Here is a 23,081-nt window from a genome sequence, read left to right as displayed (position 1 = left end):
GGGCTGGGAGCACGGCTCGGCTCGGCTCAGCTCGGCATGGGGGGCCCGCGGCGCCTGCTGCTGATCTCCAACTCCACCCTGCACGGAGGGGGGTACCTGGGCCACTGCCAGCAGCACATCCAGAGCTTCCTCGGGCAGTAAGCGCCGTGCGGGGCTGCGGGAGCGCGCCCGGCCCCCGCCTCCGCCGCGCCGACCGCCCTCTCCCCTGTCTCTTCTCCCAGGAAGGTGAAGCGGGTGCTGTTCATCCCCTACGCCCTGCACGACCGCGACGCCTACGCCCGCACGGCCAGGGAGAAGTTTGAAAGCCTGGGTAAGGCCGGCCTGGCTGCTGCGGCCACGGCGGCTGTGCCGGGCGCTGCCGGGCCGGCACCGGGCACGGGGAGCAGCGTGCGGGCACGGAGCGGCCCGGGACGGCAGCGCTGCGGCCCGCGGGGCACACGGGCTGGGCTGGGCTGGAACGGGCTGCAGCGGTACGGGCAGCAAGGGCACTGAGCAGCAGGAGTCGGCTACAGACTTCTGCCCGGAAGGAGATGTTTTAGGGTTCTCCAGAGGAAATCCTGCTGCAAACACTTCTGCCCACTCCAGGGAGGAAGGTTTTATCCCTAACTATTAAGTGGCATTTTTTTATCCTTCTTAATCACATGAGGGAACATTTCTTCCCATATATCTTAAACCTCTGCTCAAGCCACTGGTTTTAAGTGAAGACCATTACTTAAAGCACATCAAGGAGCCAGACGGTTCCATGATGGACAGCAGCTGAACTTTGCTTGGAGCAAAGATCTCTGCAGAGCAGTCTACAGCAAGACCACCACCTAGTATCTATCACTGTTAAGGGTAACTTTGGACCCGTTAGTGTAGTAATAATCAGTACTCACTTGCCTGGGCAGCACACTTTGCTCCTTGACTTGCAGGAAGATTGCTGCTATCAAATGCCTATGTTCTTCTGTCTCTCTTGAAACTTCCTGTACTCAGTGAATCTATCAAAGTCAGACATTTTAACAGAAACAGTACTCAGATCAGGTATTTGCACAAGCAGTGCTAGAACCAACACATCCTGTCAGACTTCAGCATAGCCAAGCTGAGGACTAACAGCTTTTTCCTCATTTTCTAGTTACCTGGCAATGCTCAGCAGGATATTGTGCCTTGGCCTGCACCTGCTGAGTGAAATGCTCTGCTCCTAGATGCTGAGTGCATATCTCCACAAAACAAACATTTCTTTCTGTACAGCTGGATGCTGAAGCCCTGCACTAATATAGGATCTACAGTCTGTTTTACATTGTGGAGTTCTCTGAAATTTCCCTGGTTGAGATATTTGGCTCAGGGTTGGAGGAGGTGGGCAGGGAGGGATGGAACATATCCCATTCTTCCACCAAACTGACATTGTATGGGTAAATACTTTTTCATTTAAGGTTATGGGCTGGACAGCATTCATGAATCCTGCGATCCAGTGGAAGCCGTAAGGAAATCTGAAGCAATATTTATTGGTAAGTTTTACTTCTTACTCCCCAGTGAAGGTTTATATAGGACACTGGATTAGTCCTGCTCAGAGGTGGCAGAAGAAGACCAACAATTAAGCAGTTAGGGCTAGTAATTAGAAACTACAGAAGACAATAACTGGGAGCCCTAAGACCCTAAATTTAGTGGTGGGCTGGGAAGTAGATTTATTAATGGAACATCTCCAGTAAATTTCAAATTATTATTTTGAACAGTACCTCAGTGTAAAAACATGATCATAACAGCTGTATCATCACTTTAGCAAGCCCAAGAAGTTCTAGTCCTACCACCATGGTCCTGGGTATTGGAAGAGAGGTCACTGTCAGACAGTGGCAGCCTTACAAGGATGACTCAGGGCATGCCCATGGCATGCCCCGTGACCATTCTTCTGCAGCTTCTGGTTTTACTGCTTCTCAAAGCAGGATACTGCCCTGAATAAAGCATAGAACTCATAGTACCTGCTGAGTTTGTAAAGGCTTCAATTAAAACTGATGGTGAAAGCATGATAATAAGCTGAACTTTCTTTCTGCAGGAGGTGGGAACACATTCCGTCTCCTGAAAGCTCTTTACGACAACAGTCTGATACATGAGATCAGGAAGAGAGTTCTTGAGGTAAAACTACAGATTCTGGCCAAGTCTGAATGGCTGGATCTCATGCATGAGCTTTTGTTCAGACAAATCCAAGCTGATTCTGCATTTTTGCCTCTAATATACTTCAGATGTTGAGCCATCTCAAACAACCTGGTGAACTGAAAACCATGGCCAAATAAGGCTGTCATTGAGTCACTGAAAAGACTTAAGGTCAGCAATCTGTCTTCCTAGAGCAGTTTTCTAGATGCTGGATTGCAAGACCTTGGGATGTACAATGCTGCATAGAACCCTAGAAGTAAACTCCTCAAAATACCAGTCCAAAGACCAGTGCAGGATTTAATCTATGTCCAGAAACCCTGTTTTTCAGCTTGAGATGCTCATATCTTGTTGATATAGTTGTGTTCATGCTGCAGGTTATCTGCTAATAAAACTGGTGATAATGTTTAGATCCATATATGCCTTTTAGACAGTGTCCTGTTGATGTTGAAAATTACATAATTCTTGTGTCTCCTTGGAGCTGAGAAGTGTGAGTGCCATTGAGCCCCTCTGGTCAGCAGCACCAGTCCAGCTGGTGAATCTCATAAGGCACAGCAAAGATACACCATCTTTGGAGGAGAACAGAAGCAAGGTGTTCCCTAACAATGTGGAACTGCAAATGACTTTATGCAGATTTATACAAGCCACAGTAAGGCCAGCTGCCAAGAATAAAGGTTACTAGGCTCATCTTAATATATAGAAATTCAACATCTGTTGTGGGAATGAAAGCCAGAAAATGCCCAAATACCAGTTAAGTCTGGATAGCTACTTGGTTATACTACCACCAGTTGTCTCAAGACAGCTCTGTTTTTACAAATTGTTCAGCATTACCTGTATACTTCCATATTTGTGTGGCATTCTTCTATGTACAGCATGGTACTCAGTACTAACAGCTAAACAGTACTAAACTGGTCACGGTTCTGGTAAGTTGATGCTGTGACAACATTGTACTGAGTTTCTGATGGCCTGCTCTCTCCAGATGCTAGTTAAAAGCCAGTTCAGATATTTCCTGTAACTGCAATAGAGGCAAGTCTCTCCTCTTAATAGCAAAGTTCAACATGCACTGACAGCCTGGTAAACTCTGTCTTGGGGGGGTCACAGTGTTGTGAGTACAAGGCAGGCAGCAGTTAGTTCTTTGACACAGAGAAGCAACTGCCCGCCTTAGAACCTGAATTCTTGTTCTGCTTTTCACCTGTAAAGCTAGCAGTGAGAGGAACTGGAAGGATTAAGTCTGATCTGACTGATGGGTTTCTGAGATTGATATAAGATGGTATTAAATTGAGTTTCTAGTGGTGGTGCTGCAGACTGATCATTGCTTTTGTCTTTCAGGATGGGATTCCTTACATGGGATCCAGCGCAGGAACCAACGTTGCTACTGTCAGCATCAATACCACCAATGACATGCCAATTGTTTATCCACCTTCCCTACAGGCTCTAGGATTAGTTCCTTTTAATATTAACCCCCACTACCTGGACCCAGACATTAAAAGAACTCACATGGGTGTAAGTAAAGCACACCAGAACTAACACAGTAACTAGGGTGTGGAGGAGTAAAAACAGTGTGCATTTTTTGAGGCCTTACAAAGCTATAGAATGTCAAACAGCTGCTCCCTAGAGAAACTGGAAATGCCAATGAGGCAGTAACACTTCACTTTCTACTAAAACTTAACTTTGCTTGGGGAGAGGAGTTGGCAACAGTATTACTGAACAAAGTGTTTTTCACAAACAGAAGCTCTGCAATGTTTGAAATACTGTTGAAATGCTGGATATCTGGCATGGAATACAGGAATTAAAAAAGAAAATATAAACCTGAAGTGTTAAGATGCAAAGCACTGTGGTTCTGTCTTACCTGCTGCTTGGGAAGCCCTAACTTAAACCTAGATTAAGAGGCTTAAATATCTAAATGTCTGAAGAAATAATCAGAACAGGGAGATCCTGAGATTCAAACAGTTGTGAGAGAACATACCTGGGCACTGGTGTCCTTGCAGGGAGCACAGCCTGTAATGTCCAGTAAGAGCAAGCACATGCACTAGTACAGCTGATAGAAGAACACTTCAGGCATCAAGCACAAAGACAGATTTCCATACAGTGGGGAGGAGCTCCTTCTTGAAATCGCAAGTCAGCTAATTCCTCAGGGAGCAATCTGAAACAACCTTTTAACAACCTAAATACTTTCCTCCTTGTAATCAAAATTTCATGGTTAGAGGAAGTTAAGAGTTAGGGAACAATGAAGAGATGGTGGATGCTTCTAGATGGGTGAAGAGATGGGTATGCTTCTAGAATTTAGATGAAGTTGCAGGTATTCATTTAATCAGCTTGTCACTAGAGAAGCAGGCAGTCTTTTCCCTATAAATAACTTTTGTTCTTTCTCTCAGAGGAGGCTGGAAGCCCTGTGCTGTACTAAGTCCCTTCTATGTTCCTATGTTTTTGTTTCTTTACTGTTGCTCAGTTCAGCAGCAAACCTCAGGAAACATGACAGAGCTGTTCACAGAAGGAAATTCTTCAGTGTAGTACCTACTTGAAGACAAACAAGCAAATACTTAATCACTGAAAATCCACGATTCACTACTCTCTTTCACAAAGGTGGCACCTCAGGCATTTGCTTCTACCGCCTTCCTGGTAGTATTAGTACTATCTCTGCACACAGAGATAGTACTAATTGAAAAAAAAAAAAACATGGATTAATTGAGTGGAAGTAAGTTTTAAGGCTTTTTAGGGTTGGGATTGTGTAGTTCTGTTTGATCAGCCTGCAGTAAATTGCTGCTAGTGATGAAGGGTAAAACACCTGTCTATTAAATAGAGTCAATCCTGCCATACCATTCTGCTTGAGGGGAAGTGCCTGCTTTGTTTAATGTTATGAAATTGTTTGATGTCATGTTGCCTGGATAGCTCCAAGTCCTGCCTTATGGCCTGGGAAGCTAAATCTGTGCTCATTATTGCAGGAGACAAGAGAGGAAAGAATCCGCCAGTATCATGAAGAACCAAACACCCCTCCAGTTCTGGTGAGTAGAAGTTCTCCATCAGAAAGCTGGAGCATGATAAACATTTTAAATGCATTCATGCTAGTTCTCAGTGTGGGTTCCTTGCCTGTCAAGCCTTACAGAATCATGGATTGGAATGCTAATTGTATTCTTGTTAAGAGCTTGAGCCTTGGATATTGCTCATTGTAGAAAATGGATTAGGGCCAATGAAATGCATACTCCTGTTAGTGTTGCTCAACCCTGTTTTAGGCAGCTCTGACCACCATATATTGGGTGTTGGGGGTGGTGTGTATGCAGATGCTAAAAACTCCCCCTTAATCTTTTTGCAGATACTCCTAACTTTAATGTTTGTAATAACTTCTGAATTTGCATATTCAGTAGTGTATACGTAATTTCATTATGTCTCTCTGGGGAAGTGGGACCTCTATGTTTCCTGTCCCTGTGTTTGATCTTGTACTATAAAGTTTGTGTACTAACAAATCCAGCTGGCTGTTGCTCAACCCAAACTGGATCTAAGAATAACTGTGGGAAAAAAAACCAGTTTCCTCTCCTCCTTAATGGTTTCTCCTTTAAGAGTGAAAACTGAAATAAATAAGAAAATCAACTTCTAAAACAAGATAACTCACCTATTTTTGTCTTTACCTCTTTGTTAGGTAAGCGAGAAGGTTTAGTCTGTAGTCAGGGTGCCACTGAGACTGGCCTGCTTGTGACAAGCATTCTACCCTTTCACATAGCTTGAAAATAATTTTAAATGTTTCCACCTCCACCAGGGCTTGCGGGAAGGTACGATGCTGTTAGTGGAAGGAGATAAAGCCACGCTGCAAGGAGTGACAGGAGCACGTCTGTTTTTGAGGTAAATGCATCACTTGCATTGATATCCTCCTTCAGACAGAAAGGAAGAGAGGCTTCTATTAGACTCCTGGCACTGCTGCCTGTCCCTCCATCAGAAATTACTTAATCCCTTGGTTCCATTTCTCTTTGGGGAAAATGTGAGCACTGTTTAATGCTCCGAAGGAGCCAGCAGCATGACAGCACTCCAAAGGATGCCTGACTAACCCAGTGCGTGCTTTGGCACTGCATCCATTGCTGCTTATGTTTCCAAATTCTAGTTACCTTTTACAGAAAGAGCCCCAACAGTCAGCTCCTTTATTGAAAGCCAGGGAAATGCCAATTTGGCCCTAATGCACTGAACTCCAGAACAAGGGAATCCGTATCTAGAATTACACGGACTTTATTAAGAAATCCAAAACACGTCACATGATGCAGTCAAAACTCTGCTTGTTCAGAATAAGGGTGCCTTGAACCATCCCTAGTAACAGACAGGAGCAGAGTAGTCCCACCTCCCATTAAAGCTCACAGGATGGTTTCTCTTGTTTGCAGGGGTAAGAAACCAACTGAACATGAGCCTGGAACAGATTTCAGTTTCCTCCTGACTGACAGCAATGCCCTGAATCCATAGCCTTCCGTATTCTGCAGCAAAAGTTACTATATAGGGAAGACAATGAGGAAAAAGGAAAGAGATGCTTGTTGTCCCAGAGTGGGTGGGGTACTTCAGCTGTATAAATAAAGTTGAATATGCATTAGTGGACTGTTTTCCTCAACGCATGCTTCAGACACCTCCTTCCCAGCAAAAAGACACTTTTTATTGCAATACTTGGAGAATCATAGCTATTCAAAGCTTGAAGGGGCTTATACATTCACATGTCCACTTTGATTCCTTCCCCACAAAAAAAAAAAAAAGTTGCCTTAACACAATTAAGACAGGACACTGAGTCAGCTGTTCCCACTGCCTACTTCTACCTGCTACATAAAAGAATTGTTCATTCAGTGTACTCCCACACTTCGTTTAATTTTTGTGCTATTAATAAAGGGAGAAGTTATGCATTCAATTACTTTTATTTGCTTCAGACTCATGTTAAATATATACAATGCTAATTATGTACAAAAGTGTGCATGTTAAAAATTTTCAGGTTACAAACTTGCAAATCCTAGAAAAGTGCAAAATTTTAAAACATCTTCCACCATGCTGTACAGGAAAAAATCCATCATTAGCCAATATACACACTCTTCAAACATATTGATCAAAACAAAGTAAGACATACAGTATACTCTTAAAGCACCCAGAGGGAAAAAGATATTGCACAGAAGACAGACAACAAATTCATTACAGTGCCTGAAGGCTTATTTCTGAAAGTAGCTATTTCCAACACTCCTCAGACCTAACATTTAACTCTTTAAAAAGGCATTTTTTGGCATTTAAAGATCCATTTGTAATCACGTAATTGCACAATCTGTAAGAATTATCAGAAGATATGGTTAACTTTGCTGTAAGGCCTTTGCTTCCACCCCCTGATTAGCTTCAGTAAAAATTCATCAGGCAAACTGAGTAGCATCACAGCTTCTATCAAAACACTGACCAAAGTGAGGTAAGTCTCACATGCAGCATTTCTCTAATCTTGTCCTAAGTTGCTCCTGTAGAATCAGAATACATATTGCAAGTTTTTCTTGAATTCTTTTTTCCCCTCATGGCTTTCTTTAAGAAGCGGCTCACTGCTGCATAGACTAAAGTAGTACTGTCAGGTGCAAGACTAAAGTTTATTTTAAAGCTATTTCAAGGCAAAAAATACGGCTCCCTTGAGAGGAAAATACTGACTAGATAGGAAGCTAAATAAACAAGTGGCCTCCAAGTTCAGTTAGATCTACAATATATATGGCTGAATGTTTTATATTCCGATCTCAAAACACCCTCAGCAGCTTTAAACCATAATCTATACTGACAATCATGCTTCTGGGACAGAAGATGTATGATGAAATTATGTCTGTGCTGAGTATAACCATAGACCTGAACTCTGGAAATACCTGCCAAATTTCTCAAGTCCAATGGACAAAACTAGGAAGAACACACACTGAAGGAACTCTATTGAAAACAAGTGAAACACCTATTTTATTTGGACCACATAGGTAAATGATAACTTAAAGAAAGACATGCCAGTCTTGTTCCACAGATGCACAGGAAAAAGGTGAGTTAAAACTGAACAAAGGCTACCTCGGACTAAACACTGCAAGCAGCTCCTCACTTATGGGGTTCAAGACTGCAGTCAGGTGAATGTCACTCAACTGAAATGCTGAGCATGCTATGGTGCCATTCAGGCATTTTTACATTCAGGCATCTGATATCCATAACACTGAAGAAGGGAACAATAGCATTTTACCAAATTTCAAATATTTTTTTTTAATGCAGTAGCTTTTTAGAAAACTTGCTTCCTTCAAAAGTATATGCTTACAAGGGCAATTTAGTAATAATAAGATTGGCTCTTTGGAATGAAAGGAAAGACACCTTCCAAACACTTCAGTGGACTCTAACATTGGCGTACAATGAACCCACATGTATATGATACCATGGAAACTTCTCTCCCCAAAAAGAGACTACCAACAAGTGTCATGTTTGCAGCCAAAACCAACACAGCTTTTAAGTCAGAAAGAATAAAAAGACCTAGAAAGCACTGAAGCACATGCTTGAATTTCCATTCAAATAAATACAACCCTATGTAGTGCTTTCACATAACAGTATTTATTAGATCAGGCCCTAGGCTCACTTTAGGGTATGCATTTAATGTGCACGCTTTTTTTTAATTCTTTGAAAGGGAAAAAAAATATTCACAGTACCTCAGCTCAGCATTTAACATAGACAGCAAGGTGTCTTTAGCAGTGGAAGACAGGAATGTTTCAGGTGACAATACAGAGCATGTGTCTACAGACACTGTCAATATAGGGGCAGAAGGAGGTCGACATCTCTGCACCCCTTCTAGCTCTGAAGCTCCCTGCCATTCTACAATCTGTATATAGATACAGATTTTCAAGTAATTACACATACGCAGTAAGAGCTTTGTGCCGCATTTGGTTCCTTTACTTTCTTTGCTAATGATTTTGTTAATTAAGATTGGGAAGGGTTTGCAAAGGAAACGGGGAGGAGGAAGACATGGTTTGGGGAAGTGAGGTATACAGCTCCCATTGACTAAAGCAGGAGTTACCGAATCTGAGCATTACAAAAATAAATTTACCATTCCTGCAGGACTATGTTAAAGAATTTTTCCAGTGCAGAAACTTAGTTCTTTGCACTCATTTAAAGGACAAAGAAATACAACTTTCAAGAGGATCCTTATAAGACAGTCAATTGATTTGGCCATTTAAAGCCTGTAAAGATTGATAAACCTGTTTTGTGAGATAATATGCATGATAATATGCCAGAGGGGAAAAATTTGTTTATATCAATTATTTATTAATTTATATCAAACAATTGTAATATGGATGTGGATAAGTTTGGGGTTTTTTTGGAGGGGAAGTGGTGGGGGTTGGGGGTAGTTTTGTTGGTTTCGTTTTTCTTTTTTTTTACTCTTTTTAGTATCAAACAATTATTTTCCTGAGAAAATCCAATTTCCACAATGTGTCTTAACCATCAGGACAAATGCAGTTACTTTAGGACAGGGATTATGATGTTGTGCTGGTAAGGTACATGGATGATAGAAGACATGGTTTCTAGATACCCTATGAGTGAGTAATGGGTAAGTATACTGGTTACAGAAAAATCTGCCTCAGTCAGATGCTAACTTGAAGAGCATTTCACTTTCTGTATGCTTGTATAGCTCAAACCCAGCAAAGACTAGATGGGATTCTTCACTATAGCTAAAAAGACAACTAAAAATACTATCAAGAATTATAAGTAAATTGATTTAGAGAAATTTAATAAACATTTTACTTGAAATAAAGGAGATCTGTCTTCTAAATACCCTTTGGTACGCAAGTTCAAAATTGCTACAAAGAAGTTAATACTGCTAACTACTTAATCTCATTTATATACAGGTATGAAAAGTAGGTCAGTTTTCAGTTTCTTTTAGAGATATATATTTACACTCCTACTTACTCATTTTCAAAGGTAAGCATATGTTAAACTTTGATAAATATTACTAGAGTTGTTCCAAAAATTAAACGTATGAAGATATCACAAAGAAGATCTTGACAGATGTAGTGCTATGAAATAAATGTCACTTAAGACTTGTTTGTTCTAAATTCCTCATTGGAATCCTATAATCTCAAAACTTTACTTTTTACACTTAAACAAACCTTTGAACAAAACCAAGGGAGAATCTTATTTCACCAATACTACCTGAAAAACAAAACGGGATTCTAAGCTTTATTGACTGGAGGAAATCAAAGAATTATGAAAGTCAGTTCACCAATTCACAGTGCACTGCATAACAGACTGCAATTCAACTGACTAAACAGGTGATCAGAAGAATTATTTTCTATTTTTAAACATTATTGTCTACTCTTTATGCAAATAAGTTAAACCTAGAAGAAACAATATACTAATGCTCATACTTACGACTCCTCTATTATTTAAAGCTGGTTTTAAACAAAGGCAAAGTGCAAACCTTCACAGCTATGGAGGTCCTTCCAGATGGCCTCTGGCAAGGATGACAAGCTGTGCTGGTGCACACCTCCCACTCCAAGGAGCAGATCTCAGATCCAAAGGCCATGGATGTTGCCATTCTACCTGGGGCATAAAGCAGCAGAGCTCAGCACTCACCTGACTCCTCCTCATTCTGCTGCTGCTGCTTTGTACTGAGCACAGACTAGCCTTGAGTTTGAGAGCCCAAGAACTGTCCACATTGAAACCCGTCCCAGGTATTTGTGATGATCACCCAGTGCTTGTGATGCACTGAAATGGTGATATTCAAATGTCAAAGGTCTTAATCATAAATTATTTCAATTATTGCAACATGATATTTTACTTAAACTGACACACTGTATTCATTATTCTTTAATATTGAAAAATGTTAAGTCACCTGTTGTATAAACGTACCTAACCCACAGTAGGATGCTTTAAAATGCTTATACAAACCCCTCTGTGCAAGTGACAAGAAGAAAACTGTACTCCCACCAAACACTACATAAGACCTATCTCCCTTTTTCCACTTCATTCTCATAGCCTAAAACATTATAATTTCCTGTCCCCTTCCCCTCCAAACAAACACAGCCTTGTCTAAGCATTTAAACACAACATTACTGCATACCTATAAAACCCATCAATTCCATGCCCCAACTGAGTGTTTTCAACCTCCCATAACACAGAAAGAGTGTTCTCACGTTCTGAGCTGAAATACTTTAATCTACAAAGAGCTCCCCTGAAATCCCTTCTTCATGAAATCATAATGGACAAACACAACTTCACATTCTCATGGACAAACTTAATACTTCCACAGTATCCTCAGTATTCTTACTGGATAGGTAATTGATTAAAAATAGTATTTTTCACTTCTCTACAGCTTATTTGAAAATATGGGATGTGGGTTAATTTACATTTTACATATGTGGATTATGAAAAAACCCACACCACTCTACTTCTGGAAGCTTAATCTTCTCTTGGCAAGTGACTCAGGAAAATAATTCTTATTTTCTCCTAACTTTCCAGACAATCCAGTCTGTCACAGTGATTAGGCAGAATATTGCAACTATGCATAGACCCACTTGTTTACTAATCTGATTTATTATTTCATTTACAAAAGTTAAGAAAATGCAACACAGCTTTCTTTACAAAGTAGACCAATCAGCCATCAAGAGGGATTTTTTTCCAGTAAAGAAAGTGAGGAGGAGAAATCAGTTTGAATGAAACTAACACAACTTGTAAAGATTATCCTTTAGCAGGGTAAGGAGATATTATTATTTCTATAAAGTCAATAAATATTGTGCTTAAAGTTAATGTATAATCTCATTTCATTATGTTCCTCAGGTAGTTCAACAACTCCCCAGCCACAGGGAATATATGATAACATTTATGAGAGATACAACACACATTCATTTCAATAAATAAATAAAAAATAACAAGAAAAGCAATGGTAGAGGGAAGAAAGGGTGACCCAAAAGGGATCATACTAGCTAACAATCACACCTGCCTTGTATCTGTGCTCCCCTCACCCCATGGGATTTTCTTCTTTTAATACATACATGAATATACATATATACACACACACACACATATATACACATACACACAGACCTTCGCACGCTGATCTGGAAATTTGTATTTTTCCCTCAGCACGCAGCTTTTCTTACAGTATAGAGTTTATAATTTCAATCAGTAACATTAGAAAAATATCAGATTGATAGGAAAATGCACACCCTTCTATCATCATGTATTGCTAAACAAAAACAAAAAAAATAATCAGTAATGGCTTCTCCAAAACATAGTAAGAAATTTGATAGAGCACACATAAGGATCTGGTATTTTCTTTCACCAGGTCTTAAATGCATTTTGAAAATGGATGTATCATCCGTTTTTTCCTGTGTATTTTTACAGAAAAAAAATACGGCTAACACCTGGTTTGGTGAATACTAAGCCAAGAAACAAACAGGTGCTATTTTTAATTGAATTGTGCTGCAATGTTGCATAATGATTCTGCAGTGGAAATGTATCTTTTGTTTGCAGAAGTTGCCTTACTTATGAAGCAGATTGATATTTGACCAATAGATAATGAGTCTTCCTGGGTATTTCTGCAAGATGTTAAATATATAAATGGGATTTCTTGGTGTATGTCTTAAGTTTACTTAACAATATAAATAATTTTCAGCAGCAATATTTCCTACCTCCTTCAGCTCCTTCACCACCTCCAACTCCTTTGAAGTTATTCATGTCTGTACTTAAAACAATTTCTGATAAAGTAGTGCAACACAGATGTTCCTTGCAGAACAGCCTAAAACTGGAACTACACAAAAGAAGAGAGCAATAGCCATTTACACAAACAAACTGTAATAAAGTTCATTAGGCTAACAAACGTATTGAGGAGGTCGTAACCATCATCTATTCAATTCTGAGTCCAACCATTGCAAGTACCAGAGTTGTAATTTACTGGGAAATAACAGTGCTGTCAAAGCAAAGTCAAATACCTTGTTTGTTATCAAGGAGCATCTGGCCCTACTCAGCTTTAAATCAAATGCTACTTATCTTAAATTCAATTAGTAATCCGGGGGTTTGAAGACTTCGGGGGGGATGGTTTAGGATTTTTTTAGCCCGCCCAAAACACAGTTTTAGCAGCTGTTGAGAGAGGGATTTTGCTGTGAACAAGTTAACACAGTTAAGGACAAATATGCAAGCAGGCTAACTTGCATGAGTACATATGCTTACTACTATACCTCTACCGTAAGTTCTTCATCAATAAGAATTAAAGGGCTTCAGAACCAAAGCCCTAATTACATATTTATACATCTAAAGTGACCAAAAGATTAAATATTTTTCTGGAATCCATGAGAGAATGTAGAAGCAGCAATCACTTGGAATCTTGAGTGTTATATTCAGTCTCTCCTGATGAAATCTGGCTGAGCCGTTTGCTTGATCCCCACAGCTTTCGGGAAAGCTGACCTGAGCGCATCTGTTTAAAAGTAATTCAGAGAAACAAAAGGAGGGGGAAGGGATAAGGTGGATAAATTAAAAAAGAATTCAGACACTGAATCTGGTGAAATGCAGACACTACAATGTACTGCATAAACAAAATATACCAACAAAAATTACTTGAAAATAAACTAAAAGTTACACTTAGGGATTATTCTTGGGACTGACAAAAAACAAGACACAAAACACTAACCACAGTCTTCTATGAATTTGAACACTTAAAGGGATATTTCCCACTAATGTGTACTTATATGCTTAACCTACTTGAAACGGCTTAGAGTGTTTAGATTGCTATTTTGATAGGAAGAGAAAAGAAGAGGTGAATGCCAAGCAAAAATGAACTAAATGAGAAGAAAGGACATTTTATTTCAGAGATTTCAAACAGAAATTGATAGAAGTGGGGGGAAAAATAGCCAAGATGCAGGACAGTGACAGCAGAATAAAGGAAAAAGAGAAAGGTTATCTCCTGGTATCAAATTTATACCGTCTTCCAAAGATCCTGGGTGAAGTGCTCAGAGGAATGTTTAAAGCAGAAGTAATTCATAGTGAGTATTTCATAGGATAAGATGGATAACAAGCAACCAGAGGCCATATTAAATCCAGCATCTGGAAGGTCTACAATCTGACAACAGTTTTTAAGAAACTCTTCATTACCTAAGCACAAGGTTGATGATTGGCCAGTAGTGATCAGCCTGGCAGCTGATTAGGTTCTGAAAATCCTTGGAGTTCAGTAAATAAGATCCATGCCTTCACAAGTTTGAGAACAGTTCCTCACAGTTACTACTACAAATGTTACCTGCTTCTGAGCTGTATCAGCACAGCAGCAGTGTTCTAGAAAAGGCACAGCACTGACCAGGATTAACACTGACAAGTGATAATTGCCCAGACTTCTGCAACATCCAAAACAGCAAAGTAATTGTTAAAAATACAAAAGCATTTATTATACTCCATATTAGAAACTGCCAGTGCAGAAACACTAAAGGCCAATCTTAATAGCAAGCAGCATTTCACTTTTTGCACATTAAAGCAAGTCTGTGCTAAGGATCCAATCCTCTGTCCTAAGGATCAATATCACCACTGAAAGCCAGAACTACAACACCATCTTTGATACAGATAAAGTTCCAGGAATTAACACATTCCTTCCAAAATAAGTCATTCAACAAAAGAACACCACACAAACACACACTTTTCAAATATATTGATTGATGCCATTATAGAAAACTAGAAAATCTGGGACATAATGTTGTTCCTTATATGTTTGTGTTAAAAAAAAAAATCTATTTACACGGATATTAAGCTTGCATATAATCTGAACTGTAAACAGAAAATCCTGGGAAAAAGTCACTGGAAAGCCTTTATAACCATAAAAGGAATCCAGTCATTGAAACAACACTTTCTGCATAGTTAGAAAAATAGATGTGATTAAAAAATGAAAATAAGAAAACAAAAAGCCTTCAGTCTAGTGATACACACAAATTTCAGCCTATAAAAGATCTTTTCTATGGAATAGGAAGCTTAGAAATGACAGTGGCTTTAAAACTGCTGTTACAACCATATGTTTAACCACATAATAATCAGCTCTTTTTCAATTCTACAATAGAAAACTGAAAGTCAATGGGAATCTCCCCATCACATCCAGTGCAAGCAAAATCAGACTATCATTGTGTGAATATTTTTCCAATATTAAACTATGTATACCCTAGCAAGAAAATTTAAAAATACTGACAAATAAAGTTGCTCTGTTTTCACATTTAAAATATAAAATAGAATTAATACACCCTTTTCCAGCATGTACTAAAGATCATGCAAAAGTGATAATCACATTTTCAAATAAATACATAGCAGCACAACAGAGATTGAGTTATAAAGATAATAAGCAGTTTCAAGTTAACTCAAGTACTTTGAAAGTAATTATAAGACGTAATTAAAGCAAAAACTATGGTTTTGCACAAGAAAAATTGGGCATATCTATTTGAGAGATGGATGCTCTGTAATTGATATTGCATATGCAGGACCAACAAGTTTCTATTCACCATATGGAGCACAAGCATATTGGGAACCTACAGAAGTGATTCCCTGTGCCTTGCCATTAGAGACTCTCAACAGAAAGAAGTAATACTTTTTTCCCCAATGTCAGTCAATGCATATTGAAAGATATCTGATAGAAACCATAAAAAAAAAATAAAGAAAGTAGCTTGCTCTCTCATTTCATTTCCAATTTTCTTCTGGAAAATTATTTCATCAAGAAGAGGCTGACAACACTATCCCATTCACAAAAGGTTAGCTATTATGACTTTGCTTATTCAGATGTCAGTGATAAAGTCTGGAAGTTAGTCCAGCTGAGCTTCCCATCTGCGATCCCTATACACATCTGATTCTTAATCAGAACTTTCAGTAGAGCAGTCTCAAAAGTTATTTGTTTCCCACTGAAAACTGAAACTTGCTCTTAAATTTACCCTGCCATAGAGGAGACCTCTTGCTCAACTGGAAAGCAGAAATAAGTGAACTTCCCACTGTTCGGTAGAAAAAGTTCTTGATGGTGGGTTTTACCTCTGCCGGCTTGCCAACACCAACGATAATCAACTTGCCGTCCTCCAAGCCAACAAGGATGTGGCTGTACTCTTTGGTGACAGAAATGCAATGGATTGGCAGTCTCATGGCTAAGGGAGAGATGCTCAGACTCAGGCTGAAAGGAACAAAAACCACAGAGAGAAAATAAATCATGTATTTGCTTGCACATACTGCAAAGAATCACATGCAAGTGAAACTGCTGTCCACGAGATGCACTATAAAACACAGTTTCTCAAGGATAAAATCTGCAGTTTCAATTGTCTGACTGTATCCCAAGAATCTAATATTATCCCAAAATAGAGCTTCAATAACAAGAACAGATGTGGATAAGTTAAGTCAGTAAGCTAAGACATTTTTACTGAAAAACAGTGACATTAGTCCCACAGCTGCATAAGTGACAAACATCCCATCCTGCCATTCTGAGGAGCAATTGAGCTCTACAAAGCTAAGCAGTAGCTTAAAACTCGGTGCAGAACTATGTGAGGCTTGATCCTGCAATTGCTGAGCTCCCTGTGACTAATCACAGCAGTTTGCAAACTGACAGCTGCTCCTGTCAGTTCTAGGTGTTTAATTGGGATAAATGTCTGGCAGGAAAGAGATCTCTTACAACCTCTCATTTTATTTTTCTCCACATTTTAGTTCCACCGAAACAATTTTTTTTCGGGAACACAAAAAAAGCAACAGCTATCACCTATAGTACCAAGCAAAGTTTATCACACAGCCATTTCTCTATAAACCTCCATATCTGTACCTCAGTAAAAATGCTGGTACATTACCTGTAGAGATCCCGTATGGAAAGAAATCCCTGCAAGCTGCCCATGACGATATATTCACCAGTTACACACAGATCAGACACCTCCTCCTTCAGAGTCTCAGAACCCAGATACTTCCCATTGACAGAATAGAGATGTAATGCATTCTTATCCTGAAGAGATCAAAAATAAATATGTCACAGAGGACTGATAGGATGAAGAGTGTGTACTTGTATCTTTTGCTCATTAAAAGGCACTAACTCTGCAACATCCCACAGATGACAATGCTGACAATAGTCTCCCTGTTGAATGATGCAAGAGCAGCACACACTCAATGTGTGTGGAGGTAAGGTCCTGTATGGAAGTTTTTGAAGCTACTTCTTGATGTAACGTTGTAGTCCATTCAATCAATTCTAAATTTCCTGGAAACATCCATGGATTTAATAGACACGTCCCTATTTTTTGTTAAGAAAGAAGAAAGCAAGATTGCATGCATCTTCAGCCTTGCTACCACCCCCCTCCCTCTCCTGCCCTCTCAAATCCAAAAGCAGAAGGAAACATGCATATTTCCACAGAGCTAGATCCAGAAGCATCTTCTAGACAAGCCAATGACTTCTTGCTGGATTACAGATGCAAATAACAAAACCATTTTCAGTTGTTCCAGCCTGGCATAACCTTGAATCTCTCCTCTCCCCATCTTCCTAATGTAGTTATTATGCCCACATCAGAGATTTGTTTTCCAAAAAATCTCCCATGTTTAAAGAAATCACAACAGCTCTACCATTATTAAAGCAACTTCACAACTCAAGAGACACAACCTTATAGCTGTATCTCCAATCCCAAATTAAGAACCTTTGCAGACACCGAGCATCTTGCACTCAGAACTTGCTGCTCTCCTTATAAGCCTCTGTTCCTGTGCACAGTGGAACTTGTTTCCCCTAGCTTTCCAGTCCAAAGTGTCTCTCCTAGGATAATACATTAATGTATGCTTGAGCATCTTGCAGGTGTTTGGAGATTTTAATGAAAAATCACAGGAGCACAATATGCCTGTCACTTACCTTTAATCAAATTTCACTTGAATTGGCCAGCAAAATTTAAAAAAATACAGAAACTGATACTGCACACTCAAAAAGCCTCATTACTACGGGAAATTAGATAAAGTTAGATAGACTTATGATTAAAATATTCAGTGACAGAAACAGAGGTTTTCCACAAACTTAAGTACCTTGAGAGTAGTCTTTCCTTCCACGCTGGTGTGGACAACTATATGGCCTTCCCAGGACACAGCCAGATTGGGAACAGTCAGCAGGAGAGAACTCTCACAAGGTGGCCGCAGAGTCCTCACGTACTGACCTTTCCGAATAGTGCGGACAATGACTGTGCCATCCTGCAGCAACCACATCGAGGGCAGTTGACACTCAGCAGAGAGTTATCACAACACCCAGAATGTACACACACAGGATACAGGGAATACTTGGAATGCACCTCAATCCTTAATGGGAGATAAGGACTCCTGAGCCTTAGGAACTCTGCTCAAAGAAGCCTTCCCCTCAAGACCATGTACTATAGGCATATGAAAGAAACAAATGCAAGCAGGGCAAGAGGGAAGATAGGCAGCAAATCAGCCACTTCACAGGTCACATTTATGAGTAGGCTTTACATGGAGTACAAAGCCAGAGTTCAGCAGCCTCTGCCTGTGCAGTATAGTAAGGCAGAACATGAGCAAGTAGCACACAACCTCCAGGGTTAACACAGCAGGGAAGAAACAATCAGAACACTGCTGCTATGAGAAGCTTAAAATCTCCAAGAAAGTCCACACATATTAAAGCTCATCTGTGCAGAATAACACCACACAGTAGGTGAGGCCTATGCTGTGCACTGCAGTTTGAGACAGTCTGATTTAAGCAGACAGCAAAGGGATGGCAAATATCTTCCTGAAAAGCAAGGCTGAAGAAAAAGACTGTGAAATAGCGACTGTTTTTCTACTATTCCTAATCAACTTCAATCTCCTTATGTGGTTTCAGTTTGGTTGAGAAGAGGCAAAAAAAGGACAAGTAGAAAGGTGCTTACCCTGGATCCTGACACTGCCATATCCAGTTCAGTGCTGATGCCAACACTTGAAACTTCATCAGTGTGCCCATAAAGGATCTGTAATGGCTTAGGTGCCAGGCCTACAGGCACTCCTCCCTGAGAGTAACAAAAAGTGCAATAACATTCTCTTGCAGCTGAAGGACAAACAAAAAATGAACTTCTGGTATCTTCAGTACCAGTTGTGTGAGGTGTATATTTGACAGAGGTCAAAGCCAAAGGCATAACTCACCACTCCAATACCAATGTATTACCCTCCACGTCAGAACCTCACTCACTGAAATCCCAAGAATGAATGAACATGTAGTTACTGCGTGGGTGTGAGAGACAATGTTACTTTGCTGACTCCCTCCTACCCCTGCAGGTGTCCAGGAGTGCAAGGACAACAGTGAGCAGGCCTAACAGGAGCTGTTCACATACCCCATCAACACATTCATTCTTCACCTGAGTATCTGGGCTTGTCCAGTTCTTAGAGTTTACCCTGGAATCAAGCACTATCTTCACAATCAAGCTTAAAAAAGCTGAAATTTACTTTTATTTTACTTAAAATAACAGCATCTCTTTCCATTTTCCAAGGAAAAGGAAGCAAATAGTACTTCTCAGTGACTACCAGTAGTATGATACACAAAGGAAATCTTGGAATAATGCTCATTAAAAATAGCAGCATCCCCACATATCTGCAGGGTATCACAGCTTTTGTCCCAGTGAGTGCACTATCAGCATGTACAGACTTATTCTCAAACCAGTTCTAAGGAAAGAACTGTCCTTAGAGAGAAGGTACTGTAAATAGTTCTACAGAGAACTATTTATTTTCATTTCTGTGATAAAGATTTGTTTGCCAGATCAGGCCCTGAAAGCCTGAAGCATGCAGGAATACAGAACAAGTGTCAAAATACACCTGCAGTGACACAGAAGGTGTCACTGCAGAGAAGTAGAATGGAAATACCAGTATGCAGTCCATTGCTGCCACTTTGTAAAGACCAAGATAAAAGTCTCATAAGAAATATCTACTATGCATAAAATAGCATTTAAATATCTATTAATAAAAAATACATTAAAAATCTTCAGAAAAAGTACTTCAGAAAAGCACTAAATAAAGATCATTTCCAGGGTGTGAGTTAACTTACCACGAAAAGAGAAACTAAAAAAATCTCCAACATTTATCCCCACTTGAGACAAAAAGCCACTCGCATGAGCACTAAGGTCTTGTTTTTTTTTTGACCATGCACTGTTACTACAAAGTACTTCTTTACAGAATTATAAATACTCCCACCATAAATATAGCTTCCACAAAAGCACATGCAATTATTCATCATTCTACTGCTTTAATGTGCTGACTTTAGTTCCATGATAAGCACAAGGTGACTTGATGGAATCTACTGTCTGAAACATGACAGCTTCCCCCAGCCATTAATCCTACTTGTATATCTTAAATGCAGCAATCAGAAACCAGCAATTAAATGCATAATGATGGAAATCATGATTGAGTGTAAGTACACACTAATAAAGTAGTAATCACACAACTACTTGCACTGTGTGATAGCATGAGACCAATATTAAAGAATGCTCAAATGCCAGTGCAAACACAGGTAATAGACAGTGCTGCCTTTGCTGTAGTTAACAATACCCACCACAGAGAAAAGGCAGTGCTAAAATGCAACTACCAGAAGTGAAGAACTGCCTAGAAATGTAAAATTCTTATTTTCCTGCCCTGAAAGTATTCTATAAAATCTTTAAGAGAGCCTCTAAAATAGTTACTGTATAGCTGAAGTGCACTAATATGTATAGTACTTCAGAGAACACAATGGGAGTAAAATTACTAAGCAAATTGATTTTAGTGCACTATCTTCCCCACAAACCTGACAAGAAATCAATAAAATAATAGCGGAACAAAGGAAAAAAATACATCCAGACACTGCTTCTGAGTATGCCTAAATAACCCACCTGCTGAACTATTTGCCATATCATACAGGTAGTGTCTCTGGAGCCTGAAATTAAATGAATTCCACAGTGGTCTATTGCCAAGCAGGTCACAATATCTAGATAAAGAAAAGAAGACAAAATTGTCAAATGGGTAATTAAGACTAATTTCCCACAGACTGACAATGTGGATACAATTTGTCACAATGTATCCTGATTTGCAGTACACTCTACTGTGATAAGGGCTGGTGACACTATTAAACAATGAAATCATCATACAGCCAAATGTACCCACTTGACACATTCAGCTCTGCTACCTAAAAATAGCAGGCAAGCTTTATTTTGAAACTACATCAAAGCACCAGACCAATGACTGAAAAGCCATGCTCAAGTATTTCTGTATAATCACAATTCAAGCATTTTTCTGCTCTTACGCTGCCCTTCCTTTACAGCTGCTACACTTGGGTGCCCAAGGGACGTGGCTCTATTCTGGGAACACCAAACAACACACATAACCCTTTCCATTTCCCAACACAGAGTGACTGACCCATGTGCCTGATGTGCTGTCCCATCAGTTTGCCTTTCGTAAGGGATGTCACTCGGATGCTGTTGTCCCAGTGTCCGCCACTGAAGAGCAGCTTTGCGTCATGGGACACTGCAAACAGCTTGGAGGTGATCTCCAGCCCTGGGGCAAAAGGACCACTCATGCTGCGCTGTGTTCTGCAGGCAAACGATGAGCAGTTAACAGTAACCTTGGCTCAAATCCACATATTTTGCACTTCCTCTTGTCTTTAAAAATCACTAATGAATTCCATCTATAGAAGAGGCTACATCCATGGTAAAACTCTCACTGCCACCAGTGACTGGAAGCAAGATTTCATCTTAGATTTTTTTTTCAGCCTTTTACACAATTGGATAACTCATGTCTCTGGTAAGCATTTTAACATTAAAGGCAAAAAGGCATTTTCTAAAAACAAAAAACCAAAATATACCACATAGGCTTATGTATTACTACAGCACAAGAATGTATGAAGACTATCTCAGATTCCACAATGAGTTATGATTGAGAATTAGAAAAAATGAGAAGCAGCTCTAAGAATGAAGCCTGAAATACCACTTACATAAATGTACTAGAATGCTGTTAACAGATTAGAAGTAATATTACACCAGAAGATGAATTCTTAGGTGAAAACAGAATTTTCACTGGTGTTCAACAATTATTGTATTTCATTATTTTAGATGCATTCATCTGTACCCCTCCTCAAAATCTGCTTACTTGGGATTTGTCACTGTTGTATCTTTGATGAATGTAAAATAGTTGGAAATATTTTTGTCATAAGGCAGCCAACCATGAGTTCCAATAACGCAGTTCAGACTTGCTGTTACCTAAAAAAGTTTAATGAAAAAGTTGATGAAACCCAGAGGTTTACTTTCTGCTTGCCTTGATGCTAATGGAGCTCACATGAAGTCCAACAGAGGCTTCTTGAAAACCTACCACAAAGGAAAAAGCACATGCACCTCCCCCTGAACAAACAAATCAATAAGAAATCCTACTCAGATGAGTTAATCCACATGTGGTACACAGAACCATATGAGAATAGTCTATGTTCTACATAGGTCAGAGAAGTTGGGGTAGGAAGGATGGGAGGAGACAAACACTAAAAATCTCAGCCAACCAACCCCTCTCAAATATTTAATTACAAATCAGTCATTTAGTCAGTTTAAGCTGCTGCTTTCTCTTCTCCGAATACTAACTATTAATAGTAAACATAGTAACACAAGAAGTTTAACAAACATTGTACTATAGTTTCATTTCTGAGAAAGTAACAAAAGAATCTAAATATTCAAGGTTACTTTGATTCGGTATTTATGAAAAACACAAGGAAAATTTTAGATGTGCTCAAATAACCTATGAATGTACAACATTAAGCCAAGACAATTTTGACATACAAAATAGGAATATTGGAATATTCTTTCCTTCAAAACGGAGGTATTATTGCACTGGGGCCAGTGTCTAGGCCATATATACAAATGCAAATACAAAATCACTGTTCTCCTTTCATTATTTGGTATCACCATAGTACAAGAATGTGTATTAGTGCAAGAGTTAGTTTTAGAAACAGTGCAGGCCTTTGGAATGTGCCTATGCCAGATATGGTATAGTTTTAACACATGGGTTGGAAAGCAATGACAAACAATGAC

At 39.5% G+C, this 23,081-nt stretch overlaps 2 protein-coding genes across 8 annotated transcripts in view; one reads left to right on the top strand and one right to left on the bottom strand.

The window, feature by feature from the left end:
• The first annotated feature begins 3 nt into the window (after window positions 1-3).
• On the top strand, window positions 4-6,685 carry LOC119703533 (alpha-aspartyl dipeptidase-like). The gene is made up of 8 exons (XM_038143531.1): window positions 4-137; window positions 222-310; window positions 1,410-1,484; window positions 2,027-2,106; window positions 3,451-3,624; window positions 5,064-5,123; window positions 5,873-5,955; window positions 6,483-6,685. The coding sequence occupies exons 1-8, from the start codon at window positions 37-39 to the stop codon at window positions 6,559-6,561; spliced, it is 741 nt and encodes a 246-aa protein (XP_037999459.1). The 5' UTR covers window positions 4-36; the 3' UTR covers window positions 6,562-6,685.
• A 297-nt stretch (window positions 6,686-6,982) lies between these two features.
• Window positions 6,983-23,081, bottom strand: part of NBEAL1 (neurobeachin like 1) — an 80,527-nt gene continuing 64,428 nt past the window's right edge. For 4 of the 7 annotated variants that reach the window (XM_038143523.1, XM_038143522.1, XM_038143525.1 and 1 more), the window contains 7 exons: window positions 22,156-22,265; window positions 21,427-21,599; window positions 20,904-20,998; window positions 18,942-19,058; window positions 18,097-18,258; window positions 16,896-17,044; window positions 13,544-16,234 (listed from right to left, as the gene is read on the bottom strand). In XM_038143523.1, coding sequence (XP_037999451.1) covers window positions 15,961-16,234; window positions 16,896-17,044; window positions 18,097-18,258; window positions 18,942-19,058; window positions 20,904-20,998; window positions 21,427-21,599; window positions 22,156-22,265 — 1,080 coding nt within the window. In that variant the 3' untranslated portion in view covers window positions 13,544-15,960. The other 3 variants (XM_038143524.1, XM_038143526.1, XR_005257651.1) reach the window with 2 other exon arrangements.

This window comes from Motacilla alba, chromosome 7 (assembly GCF_015832195.1).
Source record: "Motacilla alba alba isolate MOTALB_02 chromosome 7, Motacilla_alba_V1.0_pri, whole genome shotgun sequence".
Lineage (NCBI taxonomy): Eukaryota > Metazoa > Chordata > Aves > Passeriformes > Motacillidae > Motacilla > Motacilla alba.
Note: the sequence above shows the minus strand (reverse complement) of the source record. Positions and strands in the feature narration are given on the sequence as shown.

Coding starts and splice junctions, on each gene's coding strand:
- LOC119703533 (XM_038143531.1), top strand. CDS start 37: ATGGGGGGCCCGCGGCGCCTGCTGCTGATCTCCAACTCCACCCTGCAC. Junction 1,485..2,026: donor ATCTGAAGCAATATTTATTG/GTAAGTTTTACT, acceptor TTCTTTCTGCAG/GAGGTGGGAACACATTCCGT. Junction 3,625..5,063: donor TTAAAAGAACTCACATGGGT/GTAAGTAAAGCA, acceptor TCATTATTGCAG/GAGACAAGAGAGGAAAGAAT.